This window comes from Cynara cardunculus, assembly GCF_001531365.2.
Source record: "Cynara cardunculus var. scolymus isolate 2C chromosome LG 8, CcrdV1, whole genome shotgun sequence".
Classification (NCBI taxonomy): Eukaryota; Viridiplantae; Streptophyta; class Magnoliopsida; order Asterales; family Asteraceae; genus Cynara; species Cynara cardunculus.
Window position 1 is genome coordinate 17,523,661 of NC_037535.1, and position 23,697 is coordinate 17,547,357.

At 36.6% G+C, this 23,697-nt stretch overlaps 3 protein-coding genes across 4 annotated transcripts; 1 reads left to right on the top strand and 2 right to left on the bottom strand.

Moving 5' to 3' along the window:
• Positions 1–2,493: 2,493 nt before the first annotated feature.
• On the bottom strand, positions 2,494–6,120 carry LOC112516252 (disease resistance protein RPS2-like). The gene is made up of 3 exons (XM_025123269.1): positions 4,542–6,120; positions 4,043–4,325; positions 2,494–2,596 (listed from the first exon to the last, which is right to left on the bottom strand). Exons 1-3 carry the CDS (start codon positions 6,118–6,120, stop codon positions 2,494–2,496), a joined length of 1,965 nt encoding a protein of 654 aa, XP_024979037.1.
• A 4,909-nt stretch (positions 6,121–11,029) lies between these two features.
• LOC112516838 (probable protein phosphatase 2C 59) lies at positions 11,030–12,576 on the top strand. Its single transcript, XM_025124073.1, has 2 exons — positions 11,030–11,092; positions 11,359–12,576. Exon 2 carries the CDS (start codon positions 11,400–11,402, stop codon positions 12,303–12,305), a length of 906 nt encoding a protein of 301 aa, XP_024979841.1. The 5' UTR covers positions 11,030–11,092; positions 11,359–11,399; the 3' UTR covers positions 12,306–12,576.
• A 3,657-nt stretch (positions 12,577–16,233) lies between these two features.
• On the bottom strand, positions 16,234–22,856 carry LOC112517075 (protein FAR1-RELATED SEQUENCE 11). 2 transcript variants are annotated; one of them, XM_025124391.1, is made up of 5 exons: positions 22,709–22,856; positions 21,007–21,303; positions 20,273–20,700; positions 17,744–18,187; positions 16,234–17,045 (listed from the first exon to the last, which is right to left on the bottom strand). In XM_025124391.1, exons 2-5 carry the CDS (start codon positions 21,251–21,253, stop codon positions 16,440–16,442), a joined length of 1,725 nt encoding a protein of 574 aa, XP_024980159.1. In that variant the 5' UTR covers positions 21,254–21,303; positions 22,709–22,856; the 3' UTR covers positions 16,234–16,439. The 2 variants fall into 2 exon arrangements, with proteins under 2 accessions (XP_024980159.1, XP_024980158.1); XM_025124390.1 differs by having other exon boundaries at positions 20,273–21,303.
• Positions 22,857–23,697: the final 841 nt, after the last annotated feature.

A 23,697-nucleotide genomic window follows, 5' to 3' on the forward strand; every position in this document is an offset into this window, starting at 1 on the left:
CAAATCYGAGGAGAGAACATTGGGAAGCAGTCAAATGGCTGCTCAGATATTTGAAGGGTAATTCAAAGTTGGGATTATGTTTCAAGGGTAAAGACTCAGTTCTTAAAGGATATACTGATGCTGATTTGGGTGGATGCAAAAAGACATTTAAAAGCATTACTGGGTATATTTTTACAATGGGAGGAACAGCAGTTAGTTGGATGTCCAGACTTCAAAAAATTGTAACTTATCAACAACAAAAGCTGAATACATGGCAGTTGTTGAAGCTAGTAAAGAGCTAGTATGGTTAAAGACTTTTCTTGAAGAACTTGGGAAAAAGCAAGCTGATTACTCGTTACACTGTGACAATGAGAGTGCAGTGAAACGTGATAAAAATCTAGTCTATCATGGGAAAACAAAGCACATTGGGATGAGGTATCACTTTGTCAGAGGACTAATCAGTGATGGTACGATGAACTTGAAGAATATCTCAGGTGCAAAGAATCCAGCAGACATGTTCACCAAGTCTGTGACGCTGGATAAGCTGAAGTTCTGTATGACTTCAGCTGGCCTTCAGGAATAATGTTGAGAAGGCAGGTGGCAACTAGGAGAGCTCAAGCTCGGTTGGTGTTTACAGAAGTTCAAAGGAGTGCAGGTGAACGTGTTTCGAAGCCTCCAAGTGGGAGATTGTTGGAATGTAGGCTTCGGCCTACTAAGTTAGACAAAAGGGAGGAGGCATAAAGTAAGGAGCCGGCCCTACCCCAAAAGGAGCCGGCCCTAGTCTCTACCCTAGTTTCCTTGATTAGRAGATAACCCTAATTATGTTTGTCTATATATATATTAATCTCATTGTACTTGTAAACATTTTTGTAGCACCTAAATAAAGAAAAACCTAGTTGCCCCCGTGGACTAGCACGATCAATCTGATCGTGTGAACCACGTAAATTTTTGTGTTCTTCTCTTGTTTTTGGGTTGTACGTAGGGTTGTGCATATTGCGTGTGTAACGTTTGTCCTAACACCCATAACAGCAGGATAGTTTTGTGAGCATTCTTATATGCTAAAAGAGCAGTAAGGAAAAGTTATAGATATACCTTGGGTATTTGCTATGAAGAATCTTCTTGTCACCATATTTCCTCCAAACATAACCATCATCGAGGGCTTCTTTAATCGCCATCCTCGTGGTCACTTTAACTTGCATCTTCCTCCTCTTATAACATCCCTTTCTGCAAACAGTTGCTATATATTACATATCTACACATTTTATCTTGCCTTCTCTTCTATTTTTAAGCAATATCGATGTTATATTGCGTATCTAAAAACCCTACAGCTAATAAACACACATTTAAGCATATTTATACATATCAATAGCAACTTAGCAAGGTAGTTTAGTCCTGCATTTCAGGTTCATTTTCATGAATAACAACACGATTAACAGGGAACTGTTAAATACTAAGAGAGAAGGCAGAGAAAAGTTGATGGTATAGATATTCTCAGAGAATTTGGAATTAAAAATCACATTCTGTAAATGGTCCATCCAGAAACTGCCATAATCTGAGGGTACTTAAAACTCTATAAGCAGGCACTCTTTCATGGATAAAAATAAGTTGTCTCAAAATTTCCTATCACTTCCCTGTCCACCAATCACGTAAAGCCACACCATCGATTTATGGAGGAGAGATAATAAAAAGATTAATTAAATAAACTAATATAAAATAAAATAATGATGTTTCTTCAAATAATTGGTGGGACAAGAAGGAGACAACGAAATTTGGGACAGCAGATATTTATCCCAACGTTCATGTTGCCACTCTTTCTCTACAAAGTATCAATGATATACACATATTTATCTCGCATCTAGTGTTTTGGATCAACAACAATGTATTATCTATACGTAGCTTAACCATGACAGAGCCAATAAACACATGCACACACACAGGACATGTTCAAATGACAACCATAAATATTTTGATAATACGGGAAATAACTAATTCATTAATTATTGAGTGAATTACGGACTTTGTCTCTATGTTTTGGTGAAGTTTATGAGTAGGGTCCTTATACTATGTTTATTATGGATAGGTCCAGGTAGTATTCATTTTTGTAACGGCCATGGTCCTCTAACTAACAACATTAAAAATTTATGTTAACTCAGTTAACCTCGAGGGCATTTTGGTCTTTTTACCCTTTTTTCCTATTAAAAATAATATATATCTATACTCCACCGGTATGAAAAGTTTGTAATGTTAATTGAATGCCCGGTTCTCCAATAGATTGACTTGTCGGCTCCCCTGTCATTGTCATCAGGTCACCAACTTCCTTGACCTTCCGGCAATGGACAGGCAGATCCATTTTGCAAGTTCGTTATTACGGGTAGTTTGGAATGGTCTTAGCTCCCAAATATTCAGACAATAAAAAGAAACTAGTTCCAGGTTCGAATCCCGGTCAACCCATTGTCATATTTAAATTATATTATATATATATATCATATTACATAAAGTATACATATGAGTGGTTTAACACATCCCCTCCCCACATCGGCCTCCACCTCCGGCAACTCCAAAAAGTGAAAACTCTAGCAATGTGAAGGTATTTACCAACACCCAAACTCTCTGCTTTCTACAAATCACATGAATCAAACAAATCCAAAAAGAATTTAGAGTAGGTTTTGTTGATGATGGAACGGCTCAATAAACCCTAATCACTCATGAATCGATGATGATTAATCTTACTAGGTTCTCCATCAAACCCTGAATCGATTAATGACTCAAGGGATGGCAATCACTTAAAATCCTATTTAGTGTTTCAAGGGACTTCTTAATGTTTATCAATCTAATTTTTGGGGACATATTTTCCTTCCACTTCGAAAACGTGTCTTTTAATGATCCCCGTGGTGGGCAAGGTTCCCCTAAACCTACTGTCATCACCAAGCGGGTGGGGGTGGTTACACATAACAGAAGAAGATGAAGCCACAATGGGAGGGTCAATCGGCGGTGAAAGGTTTTGACACGATAGCGGTTTGGGAGGGAAAAGATTACCCATTCATCATCTATATATATCATATTATTATATGAGCCACGTTCTATTGCAAATGCAAGCTCCTAAGCTCCCTTGTGAACAGGGGATATAGGAGAGGACATCACATGGGACATCACATGTACTGGGCATTCATGGGATATTCATCATGAATGTGTATCATTCATCATTAATCATGAATGGATGAATGGAATAACATTTATTATTCATGATGAAGTGGACAACTGGGGACACGTGTCGTGTTTTTCTTTGTCTCCCGATTCACGATGGAAAAAAGGTTTGCAATTGAGCTTTCTTAATTATGTATATTATACACAATATATAAACCAAAGTGACTGTGGCCATAACAAATTGAATACCACCCTGACCAAATCCAGAACAAATATATTATAGGAACCCTACTTGTAATTTTCACCAAAACATGAAGACCAAATCCGTAATAATTCACTCTTAATTATTCATGATCAGTAACCCTAAAATATTCATCATGAATATCATACATTTTCATTACTAACGATATCCATCATCAAAATCTCATCGTGAATATCTATCACGACAATTATCAGGATAATTCATAAAAAAGTTGGTTCTTAAAAGATTTAATGGTTTTCATTTGAACATGCCCTACATATACATACCTATACATACATATATATACATATAGGGTTGGGTTCACGTGAGACCAGCCTGTTTTCGTGAGACCACATTTTTACACTTGAAACTTCACAGCAAAAACATTGTGAAGGTTAAAAAAAGTCGAACCTTCACAGCAAAAACACTGTGAAGGTTACCTTCACAGCAAAAACACTGTGAAGGTTACCTTCACAGCATTTTGCTGTGAAGTTTCAAGTGTAAAATGGTGGTTTCACGGGTCTCACGAAAACAGGCGGGTCTCACATGATCCCAAGTCTATATATATATATATATATATATATATATATATATATAGTTGTGCATACTATAATCACATCAACAATGTTTTTCTTCAAGTGGGATATCATCTACACACAGACATATGCTATGACTTACTTCTTTAGAAAAGCATCTTTGTGAATAGGAACGTTACAATCGCAATCCTTATCTTCATTTTGCAGCTTGCCACTCGCAGGACATGGTGAGTCCCACAGCCTGAGTGCTGTTCCAGCATATTGTGACTGGGTGTCATCATCAGAGTTGAGGATCTTCATTTCTTCGGTTTCATCAAAAAAGGGCACATTCTGATCAATCTGAAGCTGCTCAACTTGTTCCCAGATTTCAGTTAAATCCGAGTAATTATCCCTTGGTGTGTTTTGATCCACTTGCAAAGAGCTACCTAAGGATTGACATGGAAAAGAAAATTACCAAGTTGTTAATGATAGGGCTGGGTAGAAGTGGAAGTGGAGAGTGCAAATAAACATGCACTATTATTTAAGAGAATGTGTAATGTGCCAAGTAGAAACGATTCAACGTAAACATAACATCCAAGACTGGAAGACTCGAATACAAGTTGGAAGGTATATTAGTTGAATACTCACAAAATGAAACTTACCAGGGTGTGTAGGGACCATCGGAAGCTCGAGAAAATGTTGGAGAGAGTTTGTATCTTCTGCTAATTGATCCATTAAACCTCCATCTCTTTTAATTTGTACAAAGACACTGTTCCACGTCAATTTTCCATATTTCAATGCATCCCACCATTCAGTTTCTCCTTTAATCACCTTTGTATGTCTAGATAATTCCATGATGGAAAGATAGTCGAGACTCATGCAATTAAAAACCAGTAACGTATCTAATTGTGGTGCAATGCAGACCCCACTAGAAATACTCACCAGCTCAGGTAGGTCCAGAAGTGATACTCTCTTTAATTTTGGGAGAAACGGACCTTTACTCCAAGCGGTGGCCTCCAGAGTTACAAGGCTTTTGACCTTGGGGCAGTCTTCAACTATAAGTTCAGTTAAGTTTTCGAAATTATCAAGCAAACATCCCACAAAAATGCTAGTCAGCTCAGGGCAAGTATGCAGGGCTAAAATTCTTAGACAGGAYAGACTCTTTTTGCCRATTGGTCCCATTGAAATCCTTTGTAACTTCTTCATGARGTGAAGGGCCAAGAATTGCAGCGATTCAAGTATGACGTCTTCACCMTGGTTAGTGGCTTTATTTMTGTCTTCATATACATCSTCTTGATGGACGAGGGTTTGCATCTCATTACACTCCATKAGCAAGCAATATTTCAGCCTCCTTATGTCAAATACTGAGAGCTTCTCAATAGTCCAATGGCGGCGTAAGTATAAAGCTCTAGCTTGTCTAATTAACTCTGCATTTTCATCCATGCATCCCTCACCGTTCATATATTTTACACATTTCTCAAGCTTAAGGAAATTTTCTTCCATATCAAGTTGCACAGAAAATGGAAGTTGTTCACATTGACCAATCATAAATCTAAAGTTCCACAAACCTGAAAGTATCGGTACTTGATACCTTTCAAGCCTTAGGAACTGTTGCACTAATTTAGTAGTTGGTAAGCACAACTTTAGAGTATTAAGGTCGGGTAAGACAAGAAGATCATGCATAATAGCTTCCAAAACTTCAACCTCCCACCATTTAGCTTCTGGATCCACACTGATACTCAACTCCTTTAGCTTAGTGAGCTTGGAGATTGTCTTCCTCGGAATTATGTGCTCTATGTCATTTCTGTCTTTATAGTCATCTGCATATGCAGACAGAGACACCCTTAAACGTTCCAAAGTCTCTAATTTGCCGATTTCTTTTGGTAGATACATGATCTCAGTTCCTTCGAGATCAAAGACCTTGAGATTCTTAACTGCTCCAATTTCAGGTGGTACTTCYATTAAAAGTGAACATTCTCGCAAGATAAATTCTTCAAGTACACATAACTTGGAAATGGATGGAGGTAAAGATTGTATGCTTGTATGAGACAAATCTAGCACTTTAAGGACTGACATATGCTCAAAGAAAGAGGGTGGCAGCATTGTCAAGCTACTTTTCTCCTGTAAGAACAACTTTGCCAATTTGGGGCAAGGTGGAACTTCTGGGGTCAAGCGAGAGGTAATGGAATTGTTAAAGTGCACTTCATCCGCATCTGAATTTTTACCAATTAGAGACTCCATTGATCTTGGTTAACCTATGGCTTCACAAAACACAATATTGTTCACTAAATGATCGAGTCGATAAACCAAACATCTTCTCTTGTGGCTTCATATAGAATCTGCATCATCACTCAACCTCTAACAACAAGAGGGTGATTACTCTTGAGCTGCTCCATGTCCAATAATACATGGATGAAGCATCTTCAAGTATTACCCTCTTGCATTGTAGATGCATTTGGTATGTTTAAGAAATCAGGAAGTTTCCTATTAGTGCCTGCACATGGCAAAGCAAATAGACCATTAGTGCATGGTTCTAGTGCATGATTGTTCAATGTATACAACATATGCTAGATTGGATTTTGCATCGGTCTAATATTACTCAAAATGTTTCATCCATGTTATATGCAGACAAGGGTTGTGAACAAGATCCACTCAAGACATAGACCATATAAGCAGCTCAACTTGGGAATATCCAAAGTATTTTGGGTTATGACATGGTAGAGAATGGTGGGTTCAGTCGGTCGGCATGTGTGCATTCCATTTTCCATGTGCCATGTTAGTTCAATGACCAAGTACCGCACCTTTGGAGTCCACATGGGAGTAAAGAGAAATATTACATCAGTGATATCCTCATTTTTAACCTTAAGGGTAAGGTTTGGGTTAAAGGGGTGAGGAATGTACAGTATACAGACTACTTCTGTAAATAGTGCAGGAGACTAGTATCAAATATAGATTATAATTGGAATTGATTGTAAATGTGGTGTTTTGTTTGTTGGCTATTAGAATTACCCAGCATTCAAGTTTTGGCACAAAAGCTATCACAAGTTTGGGAGAGAAATCTGAATTGTATATTTTGAACTTACTGAACTACAACAGGAGGGATCTATTTATATGGAAGAAAGAGAAGTAGTATAACACCTAATGACAATTAACAAGAAACAAATTATCTAACTTAACATATTAGACACTGTAATAGCTTCAACTTATTAACAAAATGGGAATAGTACTTTCTCTCTCCATACACACAGACACACACACCTCCCCCACCCCATCGTCTTCTCTTCAACTTTATCTCTCTCCTTTTCCTAACTCTGCTACTTGGAATATATATATCCAAACCTTACAATCTTTTATATTTCACAAAAGGGTGCACGGTTAAATGAAATTTCCATGTTTCATTTGTTTCTGGTAATTTTCCTTCGTGTCTTCTTTCACACACATATCATATAACCACAACTAGGTATGTTCATCGGTTGACATCCATTGGATGTGAGGGGAACCGAACCGCTCCAATCATCCATTGGATGTTGGATTTTGCCAACCGATCCGATTTTATTAACAATGGATAACTGATCCAATCCAATCCAGTGGATGATTGGATCGGTTCGGTTCGGTTCCATCCATTGGATACTTTTATTGGATATCCATCGGATATGCAATCGATGATCCACTGGGATTAGATCCATCCAGTGTGTTAATTCAATCCAATTCTCCAACAATGACACAAATTGATTAATCAATTCAAATATGTGTTAAAACCAACACAAGGGAAGTTAAAAATTCAAAGCCTCACATAAAACAAATTCCGATTTAAGCAATTTGAAAATAAATTAATTGGATGATAGTTGGATAATGGTTGGATGGGCAACTGGATGGTCATCGGATGGGTAATTGGATGTTGATTGGTTCGGTTCAGTTCGGTTTTGGTCGGTTCTGGACTGCCATCCGAGAACCGACCGATCCAAATTCGATGTTGAAATTTTCAATCTGATCCGATCCAATTATAGTCGGTCGGTTCTAATTGAATTAGCCGGTTCCAATTGGATCGGTTGATTTTCTGCACATCCCTAACCACAACCTGTCACATCTCGTCTTGCACCATATCAGTACCACTGAAATTGTTGAATGATCAAAGTAAACTGTAAACCTTATACTCCATCCAGACACTAATCAACTGTAATTAAGCTATCATTTGTAGTATAAATTCTGAAAGTTGTAGGATTGTCATGAGGATTATACATGTTTTAGAATACAAATTAGGGTCCCAAGATATAAACTGTGGCGGTGTGGACCAATCAATGGAAAGGGGACAGATCTGGAACCTTAATTTAGAGAAGGATGTCCATCAAAAACAAAAAAGAAAATCAACAACAATTGGAATCCAAGAGAACATACCTTTATTTCTAAATTGACATCTTCAATTCAAAGGAATTGAAGTTTGCAAGCACAATCAATGCTCCACTTGCAAAAATATGTGGTCAGGTCAAGTCAAGTGCTGAAAAGAAAAAGAAAGCTTACCTAACTTTTGGACAGTTGAGACTTCAGCAGCTTGCTGGGAACATGCAATTTTCTTGAATATCTTCACCATTTATTACAACTGAAAAGCTCAGTAATTTATGTTTCAAACAAGTCATTTTTTACCCATTTGTAATATATGGCTGACTCACTTTGACAAATATATAATTAGTTTTATTATATCATCATCATATCTTTATCATTAATTCTCAATTTGAAATCAATTCCTGAAAGGAGACTGATGATAATGACAAGAGATTAAATAACCAAGGTATGGACCATGCTATTGCTCTCCTGTGTGAAATCAATTCCTTCATTAGATAATAGATACCAGTCCTTCAAATCTCTCTGACTTGTTCCCTGCACCAATTTCAACCTTAAGCTGTGTTGCATCAGTATTTCAACCATGGAGCCATCCCAAGTATTTTCATCTCTATCCATCCTCTTTTGAGTCCTCAAAACATTGTCAATCATCAACACACTTTGTTACAGTTACACCTGGACTGGATACGATTGTAGCTCCATGAAGTCCTATGGACGTTGTAAGCAAACATAATCATTTCCTCTTTAAATTTCAAGAAAAATGCATCATGCCATGTGATTTTATAAGCTATAAGTTTAGCGAACAGTTCAATGAGATTTGGATCATATCCTCTGTGATTTCTGGAACTAGATTTGCATGCCGAAGTTACCATATAACGGATTTATCCACACACAAAAAAGAATTATGAATGATGGAAACTCCACAAACGAATAACAGAGCATTTAGAAATTGTCGAAACCTAAACCCTATGTAAGTATGAAAATTGATTCGCGTATCGGAGTTGCCACATCCGATTGATGAAGATTTTGACGCGAACTCCATAAAAGAAAAAGGAAAACGTACTTGAAATTTAGAAAACTAATGAGGCTCATATCTGTTAGCAGTAAAACAAGAGAAGAGACACCGCTAGCTGCAACTCCTGCAAATGTGGGCAAAATTTTGAGATATTCCAACAATTTTCTGTTACAAAACCTCCTTCAGTCACCCTTTTCATATTCACACATCTGTTAACCGATTACAACTACTTATTGACTTAGGTTACTAAGGAAATCACTTATCAATTTACCCGAATGAAACAAACATCAAGAGTCCTTACCAGGTAAGTGAGGGCGGCTATCATAAGTGTTTACCGGACAAATTGTTGCATATAATGTTGTTTTGGTGGACTAAAATCTTGTTCGTTTAGTAAATAATAGTGTTAGATTTACCGATAAACACTTAACGGGTAAGTGTTTGGTAAACAGCCCCTTAGTCTTTGTCATATTCATCCGGTAAAGTAAAGTGACTTAGTAAGTGTTTACTCGAATAAGCGTTTGGTAAACGGTACCTAAAACGATTTTCCTAAGTATGGACTCAAAGTTAATACTTACTTATTTTTGACGTATGGGATATTTTGGTTTTTTACATCTATTTTTTTTTTGGGGTGTGTTTTTCCTATTAAAAATATATTATATAATATGATCTAATATTCTTTTATATTATATTTTTTAAAAATTAATTCATAATTATTACAAAAACGTTTAACCATTTAAGTTGATCTTTTTATTATAATTAATAAAATAGAAATCATAATTGAAATTATTAAAGATAACGGGTAACGGGTTCTTGTTTACTTTGTTACTTTAGTGGACCATAATTAATTGAGTATAGGGAAGTCGATCGTAATTTATGACGTATCATGTGTGGTCAAAGGCATAATTCACTCGATATTTAATATGTCAATGAAATTTCAACCTTTAATTTCAAATGATTCTATAACTTTGTAAATTTATACCCTCCCTCTCCTATGTTTTTCATTTTCAAAAACATTTAGATGATTTGTTGAAGCAAAAAAAAAAAGGATAAAGGATCCGAATATCTATTTTCTCCAAAAATAGGATAAATGTAATACTATTTGTTGTATTTAACCCTTCTTGTTGTTCATATTAGTTATTTAACTGAGACGGATTTTGATGAAAAACCCCCAAGGTTTGTTTCGGTTTAATTGGTCATTGAACTTTTCAATAAATTGTTATTTAAGGTACGTGGTACGCGTAATGATCTGACTTAGTTGGGCAAATGATCTATACAGTATTTGGTATGACTACAACAGAATTGAGCAATTATTTTTATAGTGTTTGGTAGTAAGACATAACGAGACAAAAATGAAAAGATGACCAGATTATCCCTCGAATGTTATTTAAGAACATTCACAATAAAGATTCTTGTTGAGGTTTTCATAAGACCCTCGACTGTGGGATAAAAGTTATTGTCCAGTCGCATCTTCTTATAATAACTCAAGACAACTTGAGTTCCTTACGAGAGATAAAGGGTTCATAATGTAACAATTGGTAAAGTACAGGGGTGCAAAAGGATAAATTGAAAATAGTAGTTACATTGTGGGTGGTTGTCCTGCCTTGCGTTCATCAAAATGTGAACTTGTTGACGTACCTCCGAAGAAATTTCGTAGATTTTCAATTGAACTTTCGAATCAATCACCTTCTCTTCCAATCAGATCTTAACACCACTATCTGCAAACAAGTAAGAAATCATATATGTGTATATATATATTCTCAATCAGATCAATGGATTTTCAGTTTTGATCTCATTCGTTTCCCTTAAATTCTGATTCACCCTCGGTAGATTGATCGAATTGCGTTTGTGGTACTTGAAAAGGTAATTTTCATAGTTTCAGATCGTAACATGTTATCCTGTTGTTCATAATCAATCGAAGGTCGGTGAACCGATCATCATGTTGCTGACTCCTTGTTCATATTGTAAAAGTTTGTCAAAACCTAATTTTATGTAAAAAAAGAAACATGAATGATGCACGATTCATAAGATTTCTTAATACTTTGATCTTCAATGATCAGAGCATTGATCTGATTCAGAATATATATTAACTGAGAACTGAAGGAGGCATTGATTCAGAAGTATAGCAGTTCTGCAGGAAATACAATCCCAACTTAACAGATCTGTGTTTATGGGGTATTTGGATTCAGTGATATCATCAGCCAACCCAAATTTACCGCGTAGTGGTGTTTCTCCGGTCACCGGAGTTGGTGTTTGTCAAGATTCAAGATTTTGCTACGGTTATGCGAGCTCCTCTGGAAAGAGAGCTTCAATGGAGGATTTTTACGAGACAAGAATCGACCGTGTGGATGGAGAGATGGTTGGCCTCTTTGGTGTCTTTGATGGTCATGGGGGTGCTCGAGCTGCAGAATATGTCAAACACAATCTTTTTAGTAATCTTATTAAGCATCCGAAGTTCATATCAGATACCAAATCGGCCATAGTCGATGCATTCAGTCATACAGACTCAGAATTTCTGAAATCAGAAAATAATCAGATCAAAGATGCCGGATCCACAGCTTCCACTGCCATCCTTGTTGGTAACCGTTTGCTGGTTGCAAACGTTGGAGACTCCCGAGCTGTCATTTGCAGGGGTGGCAATGCATTTGCTGTTTCTCGAGATCACAAACCAGACCAAACTGATGAACGACAACGTATCGAGGATGCCGGGGGTTTTGTCATGTGGGCAGGAACTTGGAGAGTTGGAGGTGTTCTTGCTGTTTCTCGTGCATTTGGTGATAAACTATTGAAACAGTTTGTCGTTGCTGATCCAGAAATCCAAGAAGAAACCATCGATGACTCTCTCGAGTTCCTCATTTTGGCAAGCGATGGACTTTGGGACGTTGTCACCAATGAAGAAGCCGTTGCAATGGTGAAACCGATGCAGAGCCCAGAAGAGGCAGCAAAGTCGCTGATGCAGGAAGCTTCTCAGAGAGGTAGTGCAGATAACATCACAATAGTCGTTGTCCGTTTTTTGGATAACCAAACGGGATCATCTCCCAGTGATCGACAAAACGCTCAACATCAGAAAACGTAAGATTTATCGAGCTTTTATAGATTGCACCATAGCTGATCTACCTCAGAGTTGAAGAGATCTTCGATTCGAGTCCTTAATGCTGACCATAGTTTCAGCTTGTGACTTCCTGTTGCTGCGATTTACGGTTTCTGATGGTACGGTGGTTTCATCTGCTTCAGAGATGAGATCTCAACTTGTAAGAAAAATGCATCCAAATATTTGATTAATTGTTTCATCTGTACGATTCAGAAGTATGTGTATAATACCTTGATCAGTTTATATTGTTAATGTGGAAACCTATGACTAACAATCTAAGTAACACTTTTTTTTATTAGCATAGATATCCAACCTGCTATGCGAGATGACTAATCACAAGACGACCGTCTGCTTTGCAGATAGCCCAAAGTCACCGCATTTGAACCTCCGTAGCCACAAGGGGATTATTATTCCTCCTGGGATTTGAACGTGGGACCTCCTGGGTAACACTTTAATAACCATTCATTTGTTCGATATATATATATATATATGTACATAAAAGTAATTGTATTTTTTTCAAGACAAATTACTTTTATGCACATGTGTATACCGGATAAATGAATGGTTTATCAAAGTATTTATCAGTTTTCCATTTTCTTTTTGTAATTTTCCTCTGAGCTCAACCCTCATATTGTTAACGTAATTCATTTGTCAATGGGAACGAGTTTCATTCTTCTGCTTTGTTGAGGAATGTTTCATTACCTAGTATTTGGTAACGGATCGTTTTGTTGCATCCAACCAGATATCATTAATGATTTTTATTTCCGTTCCCAACCCAACCATGATCGAATCTTTTTATAGCTGATTTAGGAATCGCAATTGACTGTGTAAGACGAGAACAACCACCGTTGGGAGTTTGAAACCATGAGAGATGATTGTCTTAGTGTTAACGGTTGGAATTTACAATCACACCCTTCATAAAACAGATAAAGTTACAAACTTTACGAGTTATGAATCAATATGTGATATCAACCAACAAAAATATAGAAATCAACGTAAATGCGATTAATCAAACGAGCACAAAGCAGCAATTGTATTTGAGATTTACGTGGTTCTACAACTGAAATGGTGATGTACATTCACGAGGAAGAGGACAATGTTTGTATTGATGGAGAAACAGAAAACCAAAAGAAAAGGGCATTGTATGCAACAATTTTTTCGATAAACGCTTATCGGGTCAAAGTCGTTACGCTTACTTATCGGATAAGACTATAGATGAAAATGTTATCCGTCAGGGCAGAGATTCCCTGGTTTGACGGGTAACGGGGCGGGAACGGGAATCTATTTTCATACCCAAAGTGGGATCGCCTCGGGGATAACATTACCCGCCCTTAATCTTATCCGATTATTTTTTTATTTTATTTAATATATGTATCATAGTGTGACTATAAATAAATATGTATACATGTATATATTTATTATTAAATAGAAAATATATTTGTTTTTTAGTTTGTTAATTAATGTAGAAATGATTCATTATAGTTTTGATTTTAAAAAAACGTCATTTTTTACTTCCAACGGGTTCCACGAACCCGTCGGAAATTAGCCGGGGCAGGGTTCGGTGTGGTTCATGTCATCTTTGGTCAAAATGTCAAAGACCACTTTATATGAGAATTGAGATCACAGTTTTACAAAAGTCAACTCTACATTTTCTTGGCTTTAATTTCCATCCAAAACATGTATTTATGAAAGGTTTCAGATTTGAACACATTCAATATCAAATAAAAGCCAAACAATAGTTGACTTTACAAAAGTCAACTTATTCATACTTCTTAATCCAAACCTTTGTTACAGTAAAACTAAACCTCCGTATATCTTATTTAAGAGTAGGATATAGGGGTAAAATATATACATACGTTTTGTATAAAGAAGAATAAGAATTTGATTAGGATAGTTAAGGGCATTTAGGTAATATAGTATTATGAATAAGAGACATGTATAACTTAAAGGTTTTCTTTAGATTAAGGGGGCGTTTACCAAACGCTTATCTGGGTAAGAGCTTACTAAGTCACGTTACCTTACCGAATGAATGTAGTAATGACTAAGAATATTACCCGGTAAGAGCGAGGCAAGGAAAAGAGTCTTACTCGGTAAGTAAGGACGATGACTTCTACCATGGTAAGCGCTTACTAGGTAAATTGTTGCATACAATGTCGTTTTCGTGAACTAAAATCTTACCGAGTAAGTAAATGATAGTGTTAAATTTTACCGGTAAGTACTTACCGGTTAAGTGTTCGATAAACGGTCTATAAGTCTAGAATAAAAAATGATTTTTTGGTCAATATTTTGAAATAACAAAAAGATAACGAACCTGTCCAGAGTGGGTGTTAGATTAAATATTAATGTTTAATAAGTAATTTAAAATATAATGTAACCAATAAAACACTATCATTTTACTTGACTTACATTATTTTAAAAAAGCGTCGTTTTTTTTTGTTATTGTTATCTCTGAATGAATGAGATGTAACGTGACGAAAGGGTTAAACCTTAAACTTTACAAGTTACGGTGAGGTTACCGTGTATTTTAAGGCGTACCCTAAGGCCGCAAACACAACACATACACATATATAAATATATATACACGCACGCACGCACGCCCACCCTTGTATTTGTTGGTGTTTTGAGTGATACTTTCGAACAAATGAAATTCATATAAGGTAACAAAACCAAAAATAAAGAAGAATCTTTGATACCAAATATATAGAGCTTGTTAAAATGATTCCAAGAGTATAACATCGGGATTATATCTCTTGAATCTTTATTCACTAATTTTTTCAATTTCAAGAATTCGTGTTCGACTTTTCGTGTACGAGAATGTGAGTAAATATTTACTTATTTAAGGTTTTAGTTTTTAAGTTATTTTTATGTTTATTTAAGTTTTAGGCCTCATACATAATTATCATTTATCACTCAAATTATATATTAAAGTAGCCCTACATTTAAAAAATAAGGCGTCGTAACGTGCCATAACGTGTTGTGACGCACCATAACATGTTACAGTGCAAAACAAGCCTTACAGTTGAGCCATGAGGGTTAACCCGACAGCGAACCCAAGCCTTGATACCATATAATACGCCATAACGAGTTCTTTAGAACCATGGTTAGAACATGATACAAAGTTAAAAGAAAAATGTGTATATACACATTTATATTGACGATACAACCAGCGACATCCCAAGTCAATTTTGACTTCGTTGGATACGTTGTACTTTGCACTTTCAAGAGTGCATTTCAGTAACAAAAAGAAAGTGCAACGGTCTCTTTTTCCTCACACTTTTCACAAGTCGGGAGATTTATCAAGGAGTTGCTCCATTCTTTAAGACAGAAGTCGATTCTACATACATCCCACACTATATCCACCCCAAGGTGGGATATTGGAATATATTGGAATCATTTGTTTTGGTTTTAATGTTTCCTAATTCCTTCCTATAATTTTTTGCAAAAATAATAAACTAGAACAAAGTTCCTCCGGCTTGTAGCTTAGGGGCCGTTTACCAAACGCTTACTCGGGTAAATGAATATTAAGTTACATTACCTTGTCGGATGAATATGTAAGGACCAATAATCTTACCCGGTAAGAACGAGACATGGACCAAGAGTCTTACCCGGTAAGTGAAGGCGACGACTCTTACCACGATAAGCGCTTAGCGGGTAAATCATTGCATACGATAGCGTTTTGGTGAACTAAAATCTTACCCGGTAAGTAAATGATAGTGTTAAATTTTACCAATAAGCTCTTACCGGGTAAGTGCTTGATAAACGGCCCCTTAGTTGGCAAAGGAGCGAAGCAACTTTGTCCAAATACCCAACAGGTTAAAGTTTGAATACTGTCGGAGAAGGGCTTGAACCCCTCTGCTAGCCTCACCATTAAGGTGGAGTATGAATGCAACACAAAACTCAGGTGAAGAACCCATGAAAGCAGCTGCAGTTCCATTAGAGCATGAAATGTAACAAATGTGTCTCAAAGTTCCTCATGATCAATGCCAAGAAACAGCTACCATTGATCAACCATCACAGAACCAGACACAAACCCTGCAAATCATTCTTTTCTTTCTGCTATTTCTACATGGGTTCTATAAAATATATATATGATATATAACCGATCTATGCTAGAAAATTCTATGTAAAAAGGTCGGTTCTCGCATACCGTGCAGAAGGAACCGGGTGCTCTCTGATCCGTGATAATAAAATAGAAACATGCTCCACAGCGATGTCAAGCCGATCTTTTGATTTGGCTGACTCTGTCACAAGATTCGACACCATACCTTGTAATAACTGAACTCTTTCTGCATGATCACTCAAAGTGTTCTGAAGGAGCTTCGCGGATGTGTTGATCCGCCGCCAACGGAGTGGCATATACCGTTCGGGAATTTGAAAGCAATTTCCGGTAGACAGGACCCGAAGAGCATGCCGACAAAGGATTCCTGAGAACTCAAAGTGGTGGCAGCTACAGCTGATGATGCCTTCACGTGGGACCCAATAGACTTTTCGACCTCCTTCGAGCTTAGTATGGTGTCTAACGAGAAACCCATCTTCGAGTTGAAATGATGCATAATGGGCAGCCATTACAAGTTGTTCTTGGAGCTTAGAGAATGCAAAAGGGGTTAGGATTGACGCGGCGTGGGATTCCATGGGAGCCCCTGTTTTCAAGCAAATGTTTTGAAGGTTTTGTTGCATTGTTTGCTGTTCCCCTGCTTGATCTTTGAAGTCCACAGCAACAGCCACCTGATTTTGCAATGTGTATTAAGTGGCAAACGAATAGAATAAGCCAATGCTCAAACTAATAATCAATAAAATAATAATTGTAACAACAAATGCATCTTGACAGATACTTAGGATGCATTTGGTACGCAAAAGGGAGAAGAAAGAACTAGACGGGTGAGAGTGAGGTAGATAGGTAAAAGAATTATGCAAGGTTTCAGAGTTTTAATTTGACATGGGTAGTTCAGTAATTTAGCAATCCTGTCCATCTCCCTGATTTTTGTTCCATCTATTTTGGTGGGACAACAAAAATACATGTCTGCCTCACGCAATCTTGTCATGTCCTAGTCTTAATGTCTCACCGAACAAAAGTTTTTGTCCTATCATGTCCCATCCTATCCTACGTACCAAATGCACCCTTTGGAGTGGAGGACAGGTTTGCGTGCCATTTTTTAGATTTTTTTCATAATACCATATAAATTATCCTCACAATAACATAATCAAATTCCAAACTGAGGGTCTCCATGGAAACAACTGCTCAACCCTTTGGAATGGAGGACATATTTGCATACATCTCATCCCTCAAGACCCTATTTTCGAGTGGAGATATACTGAGTTTACTTGGTTCTGTTTAGCAGAATTAAATTCCAAGCTTATGATATCAATACAACACAAGTTATATAAGATCAATTAAAACAAGCTAATAGTGAAAGATAACATACTTGTTCAATGAAGTGTGCCAGCCGAGTTTGGGCACTCAAGAATCGTTGGATGAAAGCATTTATAGCTTTTGAATGGCCGGTTGTTGTCATTCCAGCAAAAAAGTGGCTTCTCAAATACGGCAGAGCCCAGAGAGTTCTTGAGGCAAACAATGTGTTTATATGACGGTTAGTATGGAGCCCAAAGGAATTAACCATATCTCTCCAACCCATTTCAAAATCTTCGATTGCCTCCAGATTATACAATCGATAAAATTCACCTTTCCACTCATTGTACCGTTCTCCCAAAACAGCATTAAACCAGGATGGGAACTTCGCAACAATTAGCCAGATACAATAAGCATGCTTAGCAGCAGGCATTTCCATCGCTATAGCTTCTCTTACGCACAAAGTTTGGTCAGTCAATATTGTCTGTGGAACCTTCCCGTTCATGAACCCCAAGAATGCCTTTCATGGAATGAAATGATTAAATTAGAGATTTTGAAAGATAAAAGTTGGCATAAATCGAATGTGAAACAAATATCATTGATTGTGTTTGGAACATATAATCAACTAGCTAAGATTTTCAATGGTGTAACAAGATCTAGATACATATAACCAAGAAGCAACAGGAAAATAAACACAAATAACTAAAGAAGTGTCTCTAAGGAAGGGAAAACGGAGAAGTTAATACAATCCTCAAAAAGTTTCCGTTTTGAGCTATTACATAGAATAATGAGTTCCACTTGACTTGATTAAAATAGACATGTAAAATACAACAAACCAAACAATCTAAAAAATATACCCCCCCCCCCCCCCCCGAGGTGGAGTCTCGGGATAAGAAAGACATATGTCATGATCTAATAATCCATAAAATTCCTTCAAAATGTCCTTCCTTCTTTACCCTCTTTTTGTTCTGCGATGCCGTGAAAGTAAGCACCCCCACTCCACCTCCAGGTGGGATATAATGGGCTCGTTCGGTTTGGTGTTTTAGACCGGTTAGAAACGGATTAAGACCATGACTGATTCAATGGCATTTTATATGGAATAATTCACGTTTTCTAACTTGTAAGTTCTAAAGTTTCTATGCCAACATAGTTTTCTAATGTAATTTTTAATGTTAAAAAACAAGAAAGTAGTCGAGGATGGATAACCAGGCCTCAGTTTGAGGCCAAGAACCACGTAGAAACGATTGATGCAAAAGACCGATTATATAGGACAGTTATCCATTTCCTTTTGTACATCTCTACATACAGGGTGCTTTGGGGTAACATAAAGGCAACATCATAGATTGTTTGTCCTTGTTGGTCAGTATTGTTATTCTTCTTCTGGTAAGTTGCGTCTCTTACTCAACTTTTTCGGTTAAGGCTCACTTTGTATTTTTTATATATTTAATATACAAACACAAACATAACTTCTTTATCGTTTTGATTTGATTCAAGAATAATCTATCCATATTTATATGAGTGCAAGCGCACATTTTGTATCCTGCATTTTTTAGAATAGTCATATCCTAGTGGCTACGTATCCTGCACATATATCCTTGCAACATAGGTCTCCAATGATTCAAGTGATGGTCTCTTGCTATAACATTCACTATGCCATTCAGATTGAAATAAATTGTTGTTTCATGAAAGATGGTACTAGCACAAGTTCACACACAGTTTTCGTGGCCCAAGCAGCCTGTTCTTTTATTGAAGGTGCCATTAGTTACATACTTATCATAGTCCGTTTGCGTGGCTTAGATCATTTCGGCTACAAGGGTATTGATGGAAAACAAACCTTACAGTCATGTCATTGCTTATTTTCACACCTTCAGGATCCACACCTGTAGCTTGCTCTCTTGTTCCTTTTCTTCTGTTTTGCAAGCCAGGGTCTTCACAGAAACATACTCTCTACCCCTTGGGGTAGATGAAAGGTCCGCATACATCCTTCCCCCTCTCAAAAGACCCTACCTCTGCATGGTATTTATTGGTGTTTGTTTGGTTGGGTTTGATATGATTTTAAACCTTGTGGTCATGTTTTAAGAGAAGGAGAGAATTGTCTAGTTTCCAGTTTGTCTATTGCACGTCTATTTCTATGTAGAACATTGCTTAAGTAACCATGCATAAACATGGTCTTGTGATCAGTTAATTTATCTAATATGCATCAAAAGAGTGGCCAGTCAGAGAAAGGCAAGTTTGGTGGGTGGTGAGCAGGTGAGACAGTAAGAACGAAACAGATTCTTCCCAAAGACGGTGTGATTATATACACCTCCCACAGGCTCAAGATGAGTAGTAGTGTGTGCAATAAATTACAAATACTTTAGTTAGCAGCCCATTGGCCATGCAAACCAAATTCCTGACAAAATCCCTATCCACAAAAAGCATGCCCCAAGGTTATTATCATGGTATGAAGTGTAGAACTGAAAAAAGGAAAGATGTATTATATATGTAAGACCAAAAATTTGAGGATCAATTCAACAGTTAATAAAGATAGGTAAATAAAGTAACTATTCATCATACACAAAAAAGGCACTTATTGAAAGAACAACAGATTAGTTCATCTAATTACCTTCAAAGCCCATGAGTAAGACTTCAAGTTCTCCTCACGCAGAAGTGCACAACCAAAAAAACACGGCATACCATAGTTATTCACACCAACCCATATGCCAAGTGGCATATCAAAAGCATTTAGTCGATGTGTTGTATCGAACACCACTGCATCACCAAAAACTTCATATGATTGGATAGATGATGCATATGACCATGCAATATTTTCCAACCGACCATTTGGATCAAGTTTAAACTCAAATTGGAAATTATGATCTTTGTCTTTGATATTTCTACACATTCTGAGTAGATCAATGCTCTCATCCTCTAGATCCACCTTCCTAAAAGATTGAAGCAAATTTCTTACATCTTTTTCAGTAAACGGAAGATATCCTGGCTCCACACATTTCTCTAGTTCCATAAGCCTCATCATTTGCTGCACTGAGATTCCTGTTTTAGCAAACATGAGGATTCTGTTTTTGTCTATATCCGATATAGTACGATAAGCAGGAAGAAAACGAACTTGGTTGGGTTCTAAGAGTTCGTGATTATGATGGTTTGAAAATCCTGTTACTCGCCATTCTGGTGCTCCTAATTCAGTCGTCTTGCTTATGCGCATATATGCTTGACATCCACACCTTGAGGACTTACGATTTCTTTGTGGTTTATTTTCATTCAAAGTTTTGACAGGTGTATTACCTGCCCGATGGCAGACAAAATATCGTCTTGTAAGACCTTTTCCAACCCCATCTTTACCTTCTGTGCGATGTCGACGGATGGAGAAACCACATCGTTTGGCAAATTCACTGTAGAATTCGTAAGCAGCATCATGAGTAGCAAATCTTTGCCCAATATACGGAACAGCATCATTTGTTGTTTCTAAGGATAGCTTGGTTTCATCTGGTGATTCTTCTGTGCTACTTGTCTCATCCAAAGATAAAGACCGTTGATCTGAGTGGTCATCATAAACAACCAACAGTTGGTCAGCATCCTCGGACATCATAGTTGATAGCTCGCAGTAGTTTCTGGATCAGTGCCAACTGTTTTTTTACCCTTAACAAAGAAAATTAACATGAAATGGGGAAGAAAGATTACATTTTTTTCAAGAATAAGCAACCATATCGAATAAATACTTATTTGACTCTGGATGTGGTTCAACATAATTGTTTGATTGTTAGTCTATGTCTAAAATACACAAAATAGATGAATCTTGTAGACCAAAATAATAACATAGTAATCTATAGCGACAGTGTCGATTCTATCCACTTTTAGCTTGAAAGTTTTCCAGAAAAACTAAACATTGCTATTATACAGACCAAACACCAAAGTGCCAAAACAGATATATTGCAATTTTTGTGTGATAGAGTAGTAGATATCATACAGAAACATATTTAACATTTCATTAGGGAGTATAATTAGCTAACTTTGAGCTAATACATCAATTAATATGCAGTTCATAACTTCATAAAAAGTGTTTATGGGAAAGAAAACATTTGTGCATAATTTCTTATCTGTCTTTTTCCCCTTCTTTCAATCTTTTTTTGCATGGTACATCTTTGATCTTTACACACTCCTCCTAAGAAAGAAGATGAAATTTATACCCTTTTTATTTCAGGGAAAATTAAATCGTTATTACTCAGGTTGATATAGTTGAAAATGTGAGTTTTCCATAAATGTCGGCTATCTAACCTCAATTACCAGAACTAATCCCTTATTATCCAATACTAGTACTCATAAATGGCCTACATAAATCTTCCATCAATTTCTATTCTAATTAAGAAAACTTTCACTGATATCAAAGAATATGCACCATTTGCTACCATTCTGATCAACACATACTCACTTTTTTTCAGAATGAAACTAAGAAAATACATGGATTCTCAGAGTCACAACCACTAGGCATCTTAATCACTTACTCGTTTTGCACCAAATCATTCAGGATCTATCAAACAGCCGCGGGTTAGATACGAATTCATCCTTACGCCTCCAATCACACACTCACTTCCATGATGGATGAAACAAAAAATGATACTCCTTCCCATACAACTAAAACTTCTGCAACCATCTTTCTTCAAGTAACTTAGGAGCTTCTCATTCATATAATGAGAGTTTTTTCTAAACAAAATCATAAAATTGTTGTTCTAAACTACATATTACCTATTGGTGAAACGTTTCAAATAAATTATCTTCAAAAATTCATCAGCAAAGCATACTTGTTCAATAGTAAATGCTAGCAATTTCCATGGACAAGGGAAGTACATTACTCAATTTCCCAAACTTTTCCTCGATTTCCAACTATTTTCAACAATGAGTATGATCACCTGATCCTCCATTAGTGTTCTAACCACATTTATAGCATCAAATTGAAATCAAATGTTCTCATCTACGCATTTTCCTAATAGCAGAGTATATCATCCAACATTGTAGTAAGAAAATTGGGGCTTCAGAAATTACTTACAAAAGCGATGAGTATCGTCCGGTGACTGATCGAATATGTTAGTTTACATGAGAGTGAGCAAGCCAGGTAGACGATTGATCGGAAGAAAGGGAGGAGTAAGGATGAACCCTAATTTGCGCCAGGATGCGATGTATACGCTTTATAACGTGCGCACTGCTTATCCAGCGCCGTTGTGTTTCCAAACACTCCGCATGCGAGACATAATAATGGGTAAGGGGTCGGGTTAACTTTAATTTTAAGTGTAATTAGTAAGGTTTTTATGGTTGCGTTCGCTCTATTGGACACAACAGGACTTATTAGAAATAAACTAGTTGTGTATCTGTGTAATACGACGGGAGCCATAAACTTTAACAATTTTGAAATTTTATTGGTTTTATAAGATAAGATTTAACGATAATATATGTTACACTTGGTCTTTACATATTAATACAATTTAAATAAATAAGAGTTATGGTTCTAATTACAGACTATCGATGAAAAAAATTGTATGACAGTTTAAAATATAATATATTTAAAATCCAACATATTTAAACGACTCCACAAATGTGTTCGATTTACACAAAAGAACCAGAAAACTTGAGTTTTAAGATAAACAATCAAAACCAATAAAGAAAACTACAAATTTAACAGATCATAAGCCACGAAATGACAAAAAAGATGAATTTTAGGGGGTGTTTGGGATTGCTTATCAAAACAACTTATTGACTTATTTCAGTCTGGTACCGGAGATAAGCCATTTTGGAGTGTTTGGGTAAAAAAACAAAAAAAACTGCTTATACCGGTACCAAACCGGTAATAAGTCATTTTTGATAAGTTAATCCATAGTGACTTATGAAAATTGACTTATTACCGATTTACCATTTTAACCCTGTCTAAACAACCCCCCTAATCGATCATGTCTTCTCCAAAATCGATCAGATCTCCAGGTACGTCTTCTCCAAATCGTGTTCTTCTCCAGGTACGATTTCTACAACCATGGAACTCGATTT

Excerpts from the sequence above, each read along its gene's own strand:
- LOC112516838 (XM_025124073.1), top strand. The coding sequence starts at position 11,400 with ATGGGGTATTTGGATTCAGTGATATCATCAGCCAACCCAAATTTACCG.
- LOC112517075 (XM_025124390.1), bottom strand. The coding sequence starts at position 21,253 with ATGATGTCCGAGGATGCTGACCAACTGTTGGTTGTTTATGATGACCAC. Across the intron at positions 18,188-20,272 it reads CTTACTCATGGGCTTTGAAG|GCATTCTTGGGGTTCATGAA; the intron begins GTAATTAGATGA and ends ATTCCATGAAAG. Across the intron at positions 17,046-17,743 it reads TGGCACACTTCATTGAACAA|GTGGCTGTTGCTGTGGACTT; the intron begins GTATGTTATCTT and ends TTGCAAAATCAG.